General features: G+C 38.7%; 1 protein-coding gene and 1 non-coding gene across 2 annotated transcripts in view; both read right to left on the bottom strand.

Annotated features, from left to right (window-relative positions):
- DNAH8 (dynein axonemal heavy chain 8) overlaps nucleotides 1-16,767 on the bottom strand; it is a 332,081-nt gene that overhangs the window by 175,578 nt on the left and 139,736 nt on the right. The window contains exons 44-52 of the mRNA XM_007458310.1: nucleotides 13,247-13,434; nucleotides 10,273-10,359; nucleotides 10,075-10,182; nucleotides 8,542-8,676; nucleotides 6,763-6,924; nucleotides 4,526-4,772; nucleotides 4,155-4,396; nucleotides 3,925-4,065; nucleotides 2,357-2,594 (exon numbers count right to left, since the gene is read on the bottom strand). Coding sequence (XP_007458372.1) covers nucleotides 2,357-2,594; nucleotides 3,925-4,065; nucleotides 4,155-4,396; nucleotides 4,526-4,772; nucleotides 6,763-6,924; nucleotides 8,542-8,676; nucleotides 10,075-10,182; nucleotides 10,273-10,359; nucleotides 13,247-13,434 — 1,548 coding nt within the window. The remainder of the gene's footprint in view (nucleotides 1-2,356; nucleotides 2,595-3,924; nucleotides 4,066-4,154; nucleotides 4,397-4,525; nucleotides 4,773-6,762; nucleotides 6,925-8,541; nucleotides 8,677-10,074; nucleotides 10,183-10,272; nucleotides 10,360-13,246; nucleotides 13,435-16,767) is intronic.
- On the bottom strand, nucleotides 924-995 carry TRNAG-CCC (transfer RNA glycine (anticodon CCC)). The gene has a single exon. It is a non-coding gene; the product is annotated as a tRNA-Gly (tRNA).

The following is a 16,767-nucleotide window of genomic DNA, read 5'->3' as shown; positions in this document are numbered from 1 at the left end:
ACCGCAAAAAAAAAAAAAAAAAAAAAAATTGATTTGGTTATTCTAAACCCTTTGCCATTTCCATAAAGTTTTATAATTCAGTTATAAATTTCAATCAAAAGAAGTCTATTGGAATTCTCACTATGATTGTACAGAATCTATAGATCAATTTGGAGAGAAATAACCTCTTAACAATACTGAGTTTTCTGATTTGTAAATGTGATTTAGCTTTCCATTTATTTAGGACTTCTTTAATATCTCTCAGCAATTTTGTGGTTTTCAGTATACAGATCTTACACATATTTCGTTAAATTTATCCCTATATATTTCATCTCTTGAATGCTCTTTTAAATGGTATATTAAAATTTCAACTTCCAATTTGTTGTGAGCATGTAGAAATACAAATTATTATTATATATTGTTCTTTCAGTCTGTGACCTTGATAAACTCACTTACTAGTTCTAATTTTTTCGAGGATGGTTATATTATCTGCAAATAAAGAGAGATTTACTTGTTCTTTTCCAATCTATAGGTATTTCATTTGTTTGTTCATGTTTATTTATTTACTGTCTTATTGCACTGGCTAGAACCTCTAGTACAACGTCTAATAGAAGTGGTGAGAAAGGAATATTCTTGTCTTGTTCCTGATCTTGGGAAGAAAATATTCAGTCTTTCACCATTAAGTATAATGTTAGATTTTTTGCAGATATTCTGTATCAGAATGATAAAGTTTCTATTCCTAGTGTACTGTTTTATCATGGAAGGATGTTAAATTTCATCAAATGCTTTTTAAAAAAAATATTTATTTATTTATTTTGGCCATGCCAGGTCTTAGTTGCAGCACATGGGATCTTCGTTGTGGCATGCAAGCTTCTTAGTTGTGACACACAGACTCTTAGTTGTGGCACGTGGACTCTTAGTTTCGACAGGCATGTGAGATCTAGTTCCCCAACCAGGGATCGAACCCAGGCCCCCTGCGTTGGGAGCACAGAGTCTTACCACTGGACCACCAGGGAAGTCCCCAAGTGCTCTTTCTGCATTGATTTAGAGGACTATATAATTTGTTTGGTTTTTAGTCTATTAATATGGTGAATTACATTGACTGGTTTTTAAATGTTAATCCAACCTTCCATCCCTAGAATAAATACCCACTGGTACTCAATATGTTATCCTTTTATATACTATTGAATTTCATTTGTTAAAATTGTATTAAGAAATGTGTGTCAATATTCCTGAGGGATAATGGTCTATAGTTTTCTTTTCTTGTAATATCTTTCTCTGTTTTTGGTATCTGGACAACACTTACAAACCCTTATAAAGTGGGATGGGAAGTGTTTCTTCCTCACATTGTCTATATTTTGGAAGAGTTTATGCAGAATGAATTGGTGTTATTTCTTCCTTAAGGATTTTACGTACTTCACCAGTGAAGTCATCTGGGCCTGCATTTTTCTCTGTAGGAAGGTTTTTAACTATAAATAAAAAATTTTTAGTAGATATAGGGATACTTAGGATATCTATTTCTTCTTAATGAGGTTTGGTTGTTTGTGTCTTTCAGAGAATTTATCCATTTCATCTACATTGTCAAATGTATTTTCATAACATTGTTTCTAATATTCACTTCTTATTTTTTACTGTCTTTAGGGTTTACAGTAATGTTCCCTCCTTCATTCTGAATCATGGTAATTTATGTCTTCTCTTTTTTTCCCCTGATATCTCTGGTAAGAGATTTACGAATTTTATCGATCTTTTCAAAGAACCATCTTTGGATTGGCTCTAGATTCTAAGAGAATTCATAGCTAGATTTAAGGGTGCATTTAATTGTTAGTTTCTTTTAAGGAGAGGTGAGCTGGGCCCTACCACAAACAGGAGGCTAGGGGGCTGAGGTGACAGCACTGGACTTTGCCGAGTCTGCGACATGTAAGTAGGATCCCATCTGCTTGGTTCATTCTCTGCTTATTTCTGCTTATTCTGCTTATTCTGACATTTCCAACAGAGAAGTTCTAAGACTGATCTGTCATGAGCATTAATTACCATGCTTTGCAATGGCAAACTGAAGAATCTGTGTTCTCTATACTGTTACCCTTCCTCTTCAAGTAAGAGGAAATAGATGCTGTAAGAAGTTTTGCTAACTTATTTATGTTAGATTTCACTGAGACCACTGCAAAAGGAGAAGTCAAGAGCCTCTATAACTGTTCCCAGCCTGGCCCATATGCAAAATCCTACTGTTCCTTGCAAATATGCCCTTTAAAAATGGTATTAGCAATTATGTTATTCATGATTGGTTTACTATTTCCCCACAGAAGAGTTTACAGAGTTTATCTTCTTTCCATTAAAAAAAAAATGTCATTTTATGTCAGGTATAAGTCACTGTGCTTACCATAATCAGTAACATAAAACTCATACATGGTTTGATTCGTGCCCTTAGGTATTTCTGGTAAGTCTAACTTGCTTTCATGATTTCGTAAAAAGGCTTCAAGCTTGTTTCTGCTTTCCAATTCCAGAAGAGCTCCTAAACTCCACATTAGAGCAAACACAAATAATTTATGAAGATGTTCGACACATGAGATGCCACCGTCTTCTTTGGAGGGAATTAAACCTTCCAGAAGATTGAGAGACTGAAAATATTTAAAATACAACAAAATAAAGGTTTGTATTTAGATATTTTAAATAAACATTTAAAAACAATAATAAATTTAAAAGGAGAGAAGAAAACAAATATATCTCCAGATATTGCTTGATCAGTGCCCTACAGCTAGCAGCATTTAGAAGAAAGGCCATTCTGCTTTAGGCAGACTGCATGATCTAGCAGAAAGGATGCCAAACTGGGAATCTGGAGGTATCCCGGCTCATGCCACTAACATCTCTGAGTCTCAGTTTCCTGATCTAAAAAGCAAAAGGCCTAGACTACATGTTTCCTAAGGTAGCTTCTGGTTCTAAAGTTTGGGTATTCCAAATTTTATAGATCAAAGATTTTATTTATTTTAACATGTTGTAAGGCTCAGCAAATTGTGCCCCAGGGGCCAGCCACCTGTTTGGCAAATAAAGTTTTACTGAAACACAGTCACACTCGTTCATTGTGTCTGGCCACTTTTGCAATGCAACTGCAGAGCTGAGGGGCTGAGACAGAAAGTTGTGCAAAGTCTAAAACACTTATTTGCCCCTTTAATAAAAAGTGTACCAAACCCCATATGGCATCAGAAAGAAATGTATCTACAGTAAGACATCCTTTGTCTTTCATAACAAAATTATTTCAAGATAAGACTTGCACTTAATTTGGGCCTCATGTATCAGTTCTAAGCTACCCACCCTCCCTGACTGACATCCCTCACACTAAGAGAGAATCAAAGCACTAGAATGGGATAATGAGAGATCACCTATGGACTAGAATCAGGAGAGCCTCTGAAAAATCTATGATTAGTTCTGTTTCTTCCAAAGACTAATAAGAAAAACTGAGAAGAGGGGGGAAAACATAATTCTACAAAATACTTGGAGAATTGTTCAAAGGTTTCCCCTATCTAATATATATAGTAAATTTGCAAAGCCAAGACTGCCACCCAAATTTTCCTGCTTGCCACCAGCTCCTTGTTGTGCTTTTCTGTAGAACTTCCAGCTTTATTTATTTAGTCTACTCTCATTTTTGGACACTCTTTCTGGGAAGGTTATACTAAGCTTGACGATGGGAAAGATAGTTCATTCCTCTTCCCCTGACAATACTGCCCTGGGAAGTGAAACTCATGAAGAGATGGCAGTAAGAGCGTCAGTAAGATCTTTAATAGGAATCAAACTTCTCAGAGCCTTCACCTCCACATCACAAAAAGATTCTGATGGACTGTGTGAATTTTCCATTTCAGATACCTCTAAACTGCAACTGAGTGGTGTGTGTGTTGGTAGGGGGTGGGGGGAGTCTCACATCTAAGTCGTAAATGTACAAAGAAAAAAACTTACTTGCACAATATAGTTGCACTCTAAGAGTTGCATTTTTGGACTGAGGTTCAGTTTCATAAATGTATATATATCCTCAAATATTTTATCATACAGACTTAGGAATACAGAAGCTTCCTGTGTAGTACGCTTCTTCAACCACGCCTGCAGCAAAGAAACAGAGTCTCTGTTTATAAGAGAGAGTGAGACGTGGAAATACACTGAACGCACTTCTGTGGGTCTGTCGTCCCCACCTGCAGTATTGGCCTCCAGCTGAGAGCAGAGCTGCTGATGTAGACCATGCCCATCCTGGAAACCGTGGCCGGAGAGGCGTTCTCAATATTGTGGACTTCAAACAAAAGCTTACAATTAGGGGCCATGGGGATGCGATCTCCATTGGCCAGTGTGAGGGTTTTGTTGTCATCCAACACGGAATTTAAGTTCTCGATCCAAATGGCATCAACAGGGCCGTCTAAAACGAGGAAAATGTTTTCACCTGTGAATAATGAAAACAGAAAATCACTTTTCACCTGCAGATAATCAAAACAGAAAATTAAACCAATACTGTGCTATTGATAAACTGGCAGGGGAAAAGAACGAGCACCAGAAAAGAGTTTATGTGTACCCTTTTTAGCTTTTAATGTTTTTCTCCACAGAGTAGAAAAAATCCCATCTGTCCAGTCATTGGTCGCCGTGTCCAGTCTGCCAAACATCTGGGGAGCCGTAATAGCTTTGGGATTCATTCGCATTTCTCTATGAGGCCTCCCGCATTCTGTTAGCGCCTTCATCAGGATTGTTATAACGGTTGTCTTCCCAGAACCACTGGGCCCAAGAGTCATCAAACCATGGCGTACCAGAGACATCTCATATAACTACACAGTGAGATAATCAATTGAAAAATGTAACTTATGAGTCTCTTGCTGACATTCATAGAAGTTGTGTGCAGAGATTTTAAAAGCTTTAAATAGGTTTTTCATTAAAGTAACTTGTTCACTATTTAAAAGAAGAGAATATGCCCCCGCAAAATGTTTTTTTTTGTTTTACTAGAGGTGGATAGCAAATGAGCGGCACGTTATAAAACGATATAAGTGATAAAGTAATGACAATGTGGAACTTTAATTACATTTTGGAAATAATTAATTCAGGATCTAGTTTTGGGGTCTCAAACTACTGTTCCTTGTGATTTTACTTTGCTGATGCATAAGGAGCAGTGTGTGGTGATATTGCCCCCCGGTGGTGGAAAGCAGCAGTACAAACCAACTCAGCCAAGACCCAAGTTACACACACACCAGCCTTCTGATTCCCCAGAAGCATGGCTCGAGGTGAGGATTCCTGTGCAAGTGAGTGTTCACCAGGGAAACTTTTAATGGAGTAAGGGAAGCAGGACAAAATGGGGAGAGGTCAAACAAGGTATGATTGAGGACAAACTCCTGTAGCAGGGAGACTTAAGACTGGCCCTGCAGGGCACCTTGGAACATAAGTTACACCTCTGTGTTTGTTCCATCTGGAAGCAGGAGAGCTTGACTTTCCTACTACATCACCCACAACTCCTCAACTAAAGAAGGTTGTTTTGAGAGCAGGGGAAAACAAACTCCCATGCACTGCCTGCGCTTTGTGCCTGCCAAAAAATGTGGGGTTGGTGAACCCTCCTGCAGAGAGTGGTATATATATGTGGGATTGGAATCACAGTTCTAGAAGCGGGGGAAGGGGCACATGGATATGGTAAAAGAGATTCAAGAAGACATAGTAAGAACATGGAAAGTGTCTATTACAATATCCTGTCTATCTTTTCTTTTAATAAAAATAACAATTCAAAGGTCTCACAGCTGATCAGAGGTAAAATTTGAGTTATTCTCACATTTTAGGTAGAAATGTATTACCTCTGTAATCCATAGTTTAAAAGTAGCAGAGGTACTGGCCATATTATACTCAACAGTAATGTGTTTGACATTAAATAAAAACACAATATTCTAGTGCCCCACCAAACGAGGTGACTAAGATTTCAGTACTCAATATACTGTATACATATCACATGTAAAATGATGTTTTCCCAGAAATTTTTAAAAAATGTTTAATGGTTTCCAAAACATAGATGATGAAAAATACTTTGATTTTTTTCCCTATATATTTCCTTGTAAGATTTGGATCTGTCTCATACACTTGAACTGCTTACAATGTGGCAAGAAGAGTAAGTTAAAAAAAGAATCGCTCTTTTTCAAATGCAGTTTTTAACACTCTCCACAATTTCGGCACCTTCATTTTTCAAAAGCCCTGGAAAATACCCCCAATGCATCAGGCTCGTGGGGATTTAATTCAGCATCTCTGCTACAGCTTCTTGGCTCTGCTTGGTAAAATCATTGGTAGGTTGTCACAAGGATGAAATGTGACGGACAGAAACACACCAAGAGACACAGGCAAAGGATTGAGTTTAGGTGTGAACATGCCCACACACAAAGCAGGAGCAAAGTACCACCCCCGGATTCCTCAGGCTCTATGCCCTATGAAGGCCCCCAGCTATAGGAGATGCTGCCTGACTGGCACAAGGGCCAGCTGGGTCATTCCATCTCCCTGCACTTTTATAAGCTACTATCCCCTCCCAACTGTTCTTGAGATTCTGGTTACCACCTAACCTAACCTAATCAGGTGTAAGTAACTTCAGTAACTGCTTGATTAGTATAAATCCACACTAACAACCCTGGGACGAACACCTCTCACTGAGGACTCTTCTTGCAATGATGTGTTTTAATTTAGTTTCAACATTTACACTAAGTAAGACTAATTTCACAAGTTCTTCTCTTCAAATGACAATCTTTAACAACACCCACTGAGCATCATACTGATAACAGAGTTAAAATGTTTTACCTGCACAAGTTTGAGATTCCAGGGTGGGTGGTTAATCAAACCTTCCAGTTGAACCTGGTTGGCTACTGCAGCTTGCAGTTCCACGTAAGTATTACTATCTAGTTGTAATCCTGGAAACAGGTCATTGATTAAGCTGAGGAACAGGGGTTCATCTTCATCAATCTAAGGTGGCAGAGAACAAATTTACTCATTCAGTCAACAACGAAGCTTGTAGCAGAAGCTCACAGCACTTATCACTTCATGCCCAAAGAACCATTTTATTACTCTCCTAGCCACATGTGTATGCTCTAGTACTTTCTCCCAAACACCACCACGGAATCCACATTACCTACAGCATTGCACCCATAGTTCCCTGGCATTCAAAGTTTCCTCCAGTCTACTGCTCCAAGGTCTGATCTCATTTCTTTATCCTATGAATGTTCTGCTTCCCACAGACAGGTATATACACTAACCTTAAAAACATGCAAGTAATAGTTCCAATCCCATGAGAAGAGAGTATTAATACTTCACTTAAATTAGGAAAAGATCTGTAACCCTGCATGTCTGGCTCATCCAACACTGGCTGGAAAACTGCATCAGAGCAGCGTTCTGTCCCTCTTGAAAGCAGCAGGTTGGAGTAAATGGACTCCAATCCTTATTTCCCTCATCTTTAATACAGAGATCGCCCCATGCCCAACTGCTGAACCCCTCTGAATTTTTCCTATTCTCTGATGGGAGAGGGTCTCTGGATACTGTCTGGAACTCTCGTCTAGAAGTTTCAGGAGTACCATTATTAATGGAGGCAGTGTATTAATACTCTGGAGGGAGCAGAGGATTTAGCATCAGAAAGTCTCGTGGACTTTTGTTCCAGCTTATCAACTGACTGTGATTATGGGTGAGTCCTACACACGTGCCTCTCCCATAAGGAAAATGGCAATAAGCACGATAGCCACCCATATCCCCCAGAGTGGCTGTAAGACTCAAACAAGACAATACCCCTGGATAGGTTTTGTAATAGTCATGAACTACACAGATGTTAGTTGTTAGTTTTGTAACTAGAATGCCAGCTCCTAAGATCCATTTCTTTCTCAACCTTGTACTCCTAGGGCATGGACATGATACGTAGCATATAGAAGTCCCTGAATAAAAGCCACATGAACCTGTCCATCAACCAGTTTAAAACAGCCTGGCTGTAATTGTGACAAGCATAAAATCGGTGAAATAATTATTATAATCTCTACAGCAAACTTTTAATGCATATCTGGAAAACAGAAATGGTGTTGGTGTTTTGGGAGAGACATAGCTAAGCTAGTCACATACAGAGAGAGCAAAAAAAGCTTTCATGGTTCCCTATGAATCCAGATTTTCATATTTAGAATCTGTGTTACATTATGAATAATGGACTGACATTTGGGGGCTGAAGCCCACTGATGTAGCCTGTTTTATGGCACACAACTGATAAAAGGATGCATTTGCAGCCCATGTGGGTCATACAAAGCCTTGGCGGGTTTTTTTGTGGGGGAGGGGGATTGACTTCCTCCGAAAGCTCAGCTCAGTGGTAACTTCCCTGCAATTTTTTTTTTTCTTTCTACACCCACACAGCATGCGGCCTCTTAGTTCCCCAACCAGGGACTGAACCTGTGCCCCCTGCAGTGGAAGCGTGGAGGCCTAACCACTGGACCGCCAGGGAAGTCCCACTTCCCTGCAATTTTTAATGTTAACAGCTTCACATGAGCCAACCCCCACTTGTCAGCCAGGTCGAAATCCTGAAAGATAAATTAATTCAGAGAAGAAAGATACCAATTTAGAAAGGTTCATATCTCTTAGTCCTCTCATGACGGTGCTTAATTCACTATCTTCTGGTCTGGCTCTTTTTTGAGATCCAAGTGTCCTCAGTACAGATAGAATATTTCTCAACCCAAAGTCATAATGAACCTAAGATGAGAAAAGAAAGAAAAAAGATTATTCAACTGAAAAATTCTAAATGTAGACTCACTATGTATTACATATAGGTAGATATTCTGATACTTATACACTATAGTTTTGGAGTGGCTGAGTGGCAAAGTTTTATTAGCTCAATTCTCCCGCCTTTCCTTTGACTGAAAAATGATCACTCTGGAAAGATCAAGCTGTATGATACAGTGTTCACACCTTAAATATCTTTTGAGTCTGATAGTCTGAGTGGCAACCATTTAAAATGCATGACCAACAGGTTACATACTATGTAATTCCCTTTATGTAATATTCATGAAATAACAAAATTATAGAGATGTAGAAAAGATTAGGGCTACAAGGGGCTATACGGATTTGGGGGAGAGGTGAGTGTGGCTATAAAGGGGTAGCAGGAGGGAACCTTGTGGTGATAAACAGTTGTGTATGTTGGCTGTGGTGGTGGTTACATGAATCTACACATTTACATAGGACTACACACACACAAACACACACACGAGCGCATGAAAAATTGGTGAAGTCTTAGTAATTTCTGTTTATTGTACCAATGTCGATCTTCTGGTTTTGTTACTGTACTATAGTTATAAGATGCCAACACTGTGAGAAGCAGGGTGAAGAGTGCACAGGACCCCTTGTACTTTTCTTTGCAACTTCCTGTGAATCTATAATTATTTCAAATTAAGCAAGTTTTAAAAATACGTAATTAGGGGGCTTCCCTGGTGGCGCAGTGGTTGAGAATCCGCCTGCCAATGCAGGGGACATGGGCTCGAGCCCTGGTCCGGGAAGATCCCACATGCCGCGGAGCAACTAAGCCCGTGCGCCACAACTATTGAAGCCCACGCACCCTAGAGCCAGTGCAACAAGAGAAGCCACCGCAATGAAAAGCCTGTGCACCACAACAAAAAGTAGCCCCTGCTCGCCACAACTAGAGAAAGCCGGTGCACAGCAACCAAGGCCCGAGGCAGCCAAAAGTAAAATAAATAAATATTTTTAAAAAATAAAATAAAATAGGGCTTCCCTGGTGGCGCAGTGGTTGAGAGTCCGCCTGCCGATGCAGGGGACACGGGTTCCTGCCCCGGTCCGGGAAGATCCCACATGCCGCGGAGCGGCTATGCCCATGAGCCATGGCCGCTGAGCCTGTGAGTCTGGAGCCTGTGCTCCGCAACGGGAGAGGCCACGACAGTGAGAGGCCCGGGTACCACAAAAAAAAAATAAAAATAAAATAAAATAAAAATGCGTAATTAATAGGTCAAATTAATTATAAATATACTTTAGAAAAGAGTCAAGGAAATTTTTAACTCCCTAATTAGCATGTATCAAGGTAAAATTGCAAAGTTAAAAAACAAGTTTTCTGCTAGGGGGAAAATAGATACACAAAGTTACCTGTTTAGTAAGTTGCTCTTCACAGAGTTTGTAAAGTACATAAAACTTTTGAGCCAAGATAACATTTTCAAGAAAACCACAGCTTGCAAGTTTAACTCGCATAATGATCTGAAAATTAATACAGTGAGATTTTTCAACTTTAGTGAAAAACAGGTAAAGAACATAAACTGTATTATGCTTTTAAATCCTGATGCATACCTGTCTATCAGGAACCATCATAGCAACAGTTCTAAACTGAATTTTTAAGTTCTCTGGTAGTTCCTGGCGCCCAGCATATCCAGGGTTCTAAAAATTAAAATTATTTAATTTTAATTGTTGATATAATTTTCATTTCATGAATACAAATACATTTCAAATCCCTATGTCAGATTCTAAGAGGGTATTGAAAAACATTAGATTCACAAAATGTCCCTATTTTCACAAAAATGTGTACTGGACCATCCATATTTATTAATGTCACATCACTCCCTCTTACATATTTCCATTTTCGTTATACTAATAAAGTCACACATATGCACACACACACCACTCTGTGTAGCAAAAATTAAGTATCTGTGTATCTATTTATTAAGAAAATAGAAAAGAAAACTGAATAAATACTGGGGTAATTATGATCTAAAATATGTTATCAAAAGAGAAGGAAAATTCATCAGTTTACTTAGGTAATTTTTATTTCATCTCTTCAATTATCCTTTGCAGTGAGAATTATAGAGTTCTGTGGCTGACAAAGTACCATTTAAAAGAACAAAACAAAACATGGGGATGAAGGGAAATAAAGACAGGAATGTTGAGAAAAACATTGAAAAGGACAAAAGTAGAGGTGGAAAGGAAGCTAATAAGTGGCAAAAGTCTGAGGACAGGTCAGAACCAAAAGTCCCAAGGGAAAGGTTAGAGGGTTCAAAGGCAAGTAAGGCAAAGAGGAGGCAGTTATTTTAGGAAAGTGCATGAAGAAACCTTCAGTCCCTGAGCATTTACTGGACACTGTCAATAGGCCAGATAACTTGCTACTAGGTGCTGGGAATACAAACATTACTGGCTGCCTCTCAATACTCCTTTTTTTCGTCCTTAGGCACAGAACCCCAGTTGCAAGCTGTGTGCATCACCACCCAGGTTTAAAACCACATTTCCCAGCCTGCCTTGCAGCTGGTGTGATTAAATTCTACACTGTGAGTCACAAAGGGACACAGTGTATGAAATATCCTTGATGTCGGTTTGAAGGCAGTTGATTCAATCAATTGGCTGCAACAGAGATGCTTCTGTAGCATCTTGGGTTATAAGGTGGCCTTGAAGATGGAAACCATGATGGTGTTGAAACACTGAAGGATCTTAAGAGAATACATCCTTAGATGTTAAGCCATTATTTTTCATGTCTCAGTTATTCACAGCCTAATGCAATTATCTAATTGATATTTCCAATATTATTCTTAATCCAAAGGGAACATTAAGATTCTTTTAAATTCTTCTGAGCCACAGCATCACACTGAATAAACTTCATCTAATTTCCTGAGTTATTACTGATCACGTCAGGATTATTAATATTTACTCCCAACTGCTTAACTGGTTGTTTGCTTACATTAAAGCTTATCAGAAAATTTTCTGATTTTTCTTCCTATAATTTATCTTTATCCACTCAGGACACTTAAAACTCAGAGTACTTGTATTATCTTGCGACTTAGAGACTCAACAGAATAGAGATCATTTAAAAGCATCAGTAAAACCAGTTCAACATTAACTTCACTTCCCCAATTTATAAACACCTCTATTTATTCATGCCTTTGGTTTTCTGTCTTTACAACATTGTATCACAAAGCTCTGCCCTCAATCACACGGTAACTGAATTTGTCACAATACTTTGGTATAGGACCTTGTTGAATTATTTTGGAAATTTTAAATCATTTCCATCATCCTTTATTAAGTGTCAGAGAAAAGCCAAGTGTAGAGGTTAAGTAGTCAGGTTTTGATGTTAGACAGACAATAACATCTTTCTCTAGCTGTGTGACTTGAGCAATTTTTTTTTAATTTCCCTGAGCCTGGGGTGTCTTGGTTATAAAATATCCGCCATACAAAATACTACGGGACTATACCTCACTGACCCTTCAAAGTTAGGTGTGGCCAAGTAAATTGTTTTAACCAATGGTTGTTACCTGTGTCACTTCTGGACAGAAACCCTAAGAACCAGAGCATAATTCTTCTTGTTCACTTTTTCCTTTGCTACAACAACCAGTAACGATTGAGACAGTACCAGAGTAAGGACATGTAAAGCATCCCCTGCCCTCTCCACCCCGACACCATCAACCAGAAGTGGACATGAGGCATGAGAGAATAATAAATCCTTGAGGTTTTAAACCACTAAAATTTGGGGGATTGTTATTGTAGCTTCCCCTCTGTCTGATACAATATATAAAATATTTAGCCCATCCCCTTACACAAAATTAGTGCTCAATGAACAGTAGCTATTTTTATCTTTAACATATCACTATTTTATCTTCTGTCTGGATTATTTTTACTACTCAAAAAAAAATCATATAACAGGGACTATACTCTGACCCCTGGATTGTCAGTCATTTACCCACTAATATATGCTTACTTTTATTTGAATCTGTAACAATTAAACCAATAAATTGCATTTAAAACCTATGCTCTTCAATCCCTTTTAAAATTGCGTCAAAAAGTATAAAATACTTAGGAATAAACCTGACCAAGGAGGTGAAAAGAATGAAATAATGCCGTTTGCAGCAACATGGATGGGCCTAGAGATTATCACACTAAGTGAAGTAAATCAGACAGAGAAAGACAAACATCATATGATATCACTTATATGCGGAATCTAAAATATGATACAAATGAACTTATTTACAAAACAAAAACAGACTCACACACAGAAAATATGTTTATGTTTACCAAAGGGGAAAGGGGGTGGGGGAGGGATAAATTAGGAGTTTGGGATTAGAGATACAAACTACTATATGTAAAATAGATAAAAACAAGGTCTTAGTATATCACAGGGAACTATATTCAATATCTCATAATAAGCTATAATGAAAAAGAATATGGAAAAGAATATATACATATATAAAACTGAATCACTTTGCTGTACACCAGAAAGTAATACAACATTGTAAATCACTACTTCAATAAAAAATTTAAAAATATATAAAACCTACGTTCTCACCATTGTTAAGAAGATTCCAAATTCTGGATTTAAATCAACACAATCACCATCAGAAAAAACGAACTGTTTTTTTCTCTCTTTTCTTGCTGTCAAAATAATGTAAATTTGTTGGGCTGCCACTGATAATACAGGCAATTCAATTCTGTTAAACTCATCAAAACAGCCCCAAGAACCTGATTGTGCAAGACCTGGTATGAAAAACAGTTAACCTGATGAGTTTCACTTTGTAATATATCTTCTTGATGGCAATCATTTCTCCAAAGCACTCTCAAACAATTTTATATTGAAATACAATTTATGTAAATTTCATACCTGGCTGTTTACAAAGACTTAGTTAATTCCAGTGATATACAAAGGTTTAATTATTTGTACATCATCACCAAAACAATGAAAATAGTACACTGCCAAAATGAAAGTATAGACACATCATTACACCAGGGATGCTGAAGGGTGACAAAAATTTGATTCAGTCTTGATGTGCCACCTCCAGTGGGGATGGGGGTGAAGCAGCCATAATATTTGGGGAAATTAACAAAATAACCGATGCCCCGACTGGGTCAGATCACTCTGTTCCTTTCTTGTTGCAATGAGAGAAATGCCAGGAAACTAGGTGAGACAGTCAATGGTCAAAAGGATGTTTATTTATTTCTTACAAAACCCAGCAGAAGGAAGACCTGGATATTGGGAACATTGCTCCTGTCTGTTCTCTAAGGATGAAAACCTTCATTATTTTCAACTGCATGAAATGCTCTTCTTTCTTTTATTATTGCTTCCCCCCACCTACCCCCCCACACACACTTTTTCTTCTCTCTCCTTTGGGAATTTCCATTATGTGGATATTGGAACTTGTATATCTATCCCTATGGCCCTTAAATTTTTCTTTCAAACTTTCCATTTCTTTTTGCAATATACTCTCTTGGCTAGATATTCCAACCTCAAGAGAGGTTTTTTGTTTTTGTTTTTTCTCAGTTTTTATTTTCAATTTCTGATTATTCCAATTGTTACTCTTTTCATAGCAACTTATTTTTTCTTTAATTGGTTGTATGTGGTAACTTCTTGAATCTCTCTGAAGCCATTAAGTTTAGTTACTTTTGCATTTTCTTTGGTTTCCTCCATTAATCAGTTAAGTGGTCAGTAGGTCGCTGTTTGTGAGTGCCTCCTTAATGCCTTCAAATATTTTATGATACCTGGTTATCTCTTCATATGTGTGTATTTCCTCATTCCAAATGCAAATTCCTGTTTGCAGGATGCATGGCTGCCTCTGGCGATTTGGGGAAAGGGATGAGAGAGGCAGGAGAGCTTACCCTCTGGGTCTGGAGCATGAGGTCTGACCTGGTGCAGTGCTTGCCTCTCTGGCACAAGCCTCCACCTGGCACTGATCTTTGTCAGGACTCCCACTTCAGACCTTTTACATGGAGGAAGACTACTGGAGATAGCCACTTCCTTTTCTTTTTCTCTGCTTTCTGCTATAGTTTTGGCATTCTAGGATTTACCTGGTGCTCTAGTCTGCTTCTCTCAACCATCTTCAACCCTTAAGCCAGGAGTGATCCACAGAAGAACTTTCTCTCTTTTTTTTTTTTTTTTTTTGCAGGATGTGGGCCTCTCACTGTTGTGGCCTCTCCCGTTGCGGAGCACAGGCTCCGGACGCGCAGGCCCAGCAGCCATGGCTCACGGGCCCAGCCGGTCCGCGGCATGTGGGATCCTCCCAGACCGGGGCACGAACCCGCATCCCCTGCATCGGCAGGCGGACTCTCAACCACTGCGCCACCAGGGAAGCCCAGAACTTTCTCTTTGATTAAAAAGTGATTCTTTGGGTTTAATTTTTTTTAAAGGACAGGCAATTATAATGAATAATATAATGAATACCCATGTACCCACCTATCAAATCTTAACAATTTTGCTTCAGATTTCATCCTAAAGAATAAAATATTAGAACTACGGTTCAAGTCCATGTATGTCTCTTTGGATCCACACTCCCTCCTTCTCCAGAGGTAACTTCTATCCTGAATTTGACGTCAATGGTTCCTATGCATGTTTTTAAACCACTGCTCTTATGCATGTATTCACAAACGCTACATACTTTGCTCGTTCAAAATTTGTTGTGTATCTATTTTTCTATATATCTATAAAATACTGTACATACACAGTATAAATACATACAGTATATAATCAAATTAATAAATCTGATTTATTTGCGGTTCTCTGAAGCAGTGCTACCAACTTACACACACAGAGGAAGTGCCAAGGGTTAGTTTCTACACACCCTTTACCAACAGTGGTTTGTCAGACTTGTCGATTCTTACCAATTGGCAAGAGTGAGAATGCTATCCCATTATTGTTTTGCATTTCTTAATGATTTGAAGAAAATCTTTCTTTCTTTTTCTTTCTTTCTTTTTTTTTTTTGGTCACGCCATGTGGCATGAGGGATCTTAGTTCCCCGACCAGGGATTGAATTGACCCCCTGCCCCCTGCAATGCAAGCACAGAGTCTTAACCACTGGACCGCCAGGGAAGTCCGAAGAAAATCTTTCTTAATGCTGGATATTAATCTTTTGTCAGCTATACAGGTTAAAATATCTTCCCTCAGTCTGTAGCTTATTTTTTTCTCCTTCTTAGAGATGTATCACAAAAGACTGTAAAATTACATATATATATGTATACACACACACACACACACACACACACACACGCACGCACAACTGACCCTTGAACAACGCAGGGGTTAGGGGCATGGACATTCCACACAGTCAAAAATCGATATATAACTTTGCAGTCAGCCCTCCCATATCCACAGTTCCACATCTAGGTATTCAACCAACCTGAGATCATGTAGTACTGTAGTATGTATTTAGTTTAAAAAAATCTGTGTAGGGCTTCCCTGGAGGCACAGTGGTTAAGAATCTGCCTGCCAATGCAGGGCACGCGGGTTTGAGCCCTGGACCAGGAAAATCCCACATGCCACAGACTAAGCCCGTGTGCCACAACTACTGACCCCGAGGGCCACAACTACTGACCCCGAGGGCCGCAACTACTGAAGCCCGCGCTCCTAGAGCCCGTGCTCTGCAAGAGAAGCCACCCAATGAGAAGCCCACAAACCGCAAGGAAAAGTAGCCTCCGCTTGCTGAAACTAGAGAAAAGCCTGCGCACAGCAACAAAGAGTGCAGCCAAAAAGTCAATAAATTAATTAATTTTAAAAAATTGTGTATAAGTGGACCTGCTCAGTTCAAATCTGAACTGTACAATGTATATATACCCAACAGGCAGGTAATTAAAGATAAGAGCTGGATGAGCAATCCCATGGTATCTATTACAGGGATACTCCCTTACCCTGTTTAAGTGTATCAATCTTTTCTCTGTAGTTTTGTAATTTTTGTATAAAAAGTCCCTTTCTACTCTGAGAACAAAGATATTTGCCTTTATTACCTTCTAAAAGCCATATATGTTTTGCCTACCACATTTAAGCGTCTAATCCCCAGAACTGATTTTTTTTTTTTTTTTTTTTTTTTTCTTTGCTTTTTTCGG

The sequence above is a fragment of the Lipotes vexillifer genome, unplaced genomic scaffold (genome assembly GCF_000442215.2).
Source record: "Lipotes vexillifer unplaced genomic scaffold, Lipotes_vexillifer_v1.1 scaffold4, whole genome shotgun sequence".
In the NCBI taxonomy this organism is placed as follows: Eukaryota; Metazoa; Chordata; class Mammalia; order Artiodactyla; family Lipotidae; genus Lipotes; species Lipotes vexillifer.
Note: the sequence above shows the minus strand (reverse complement) of the source record. Positions and strands in the feature narration are given on the sequence as shown.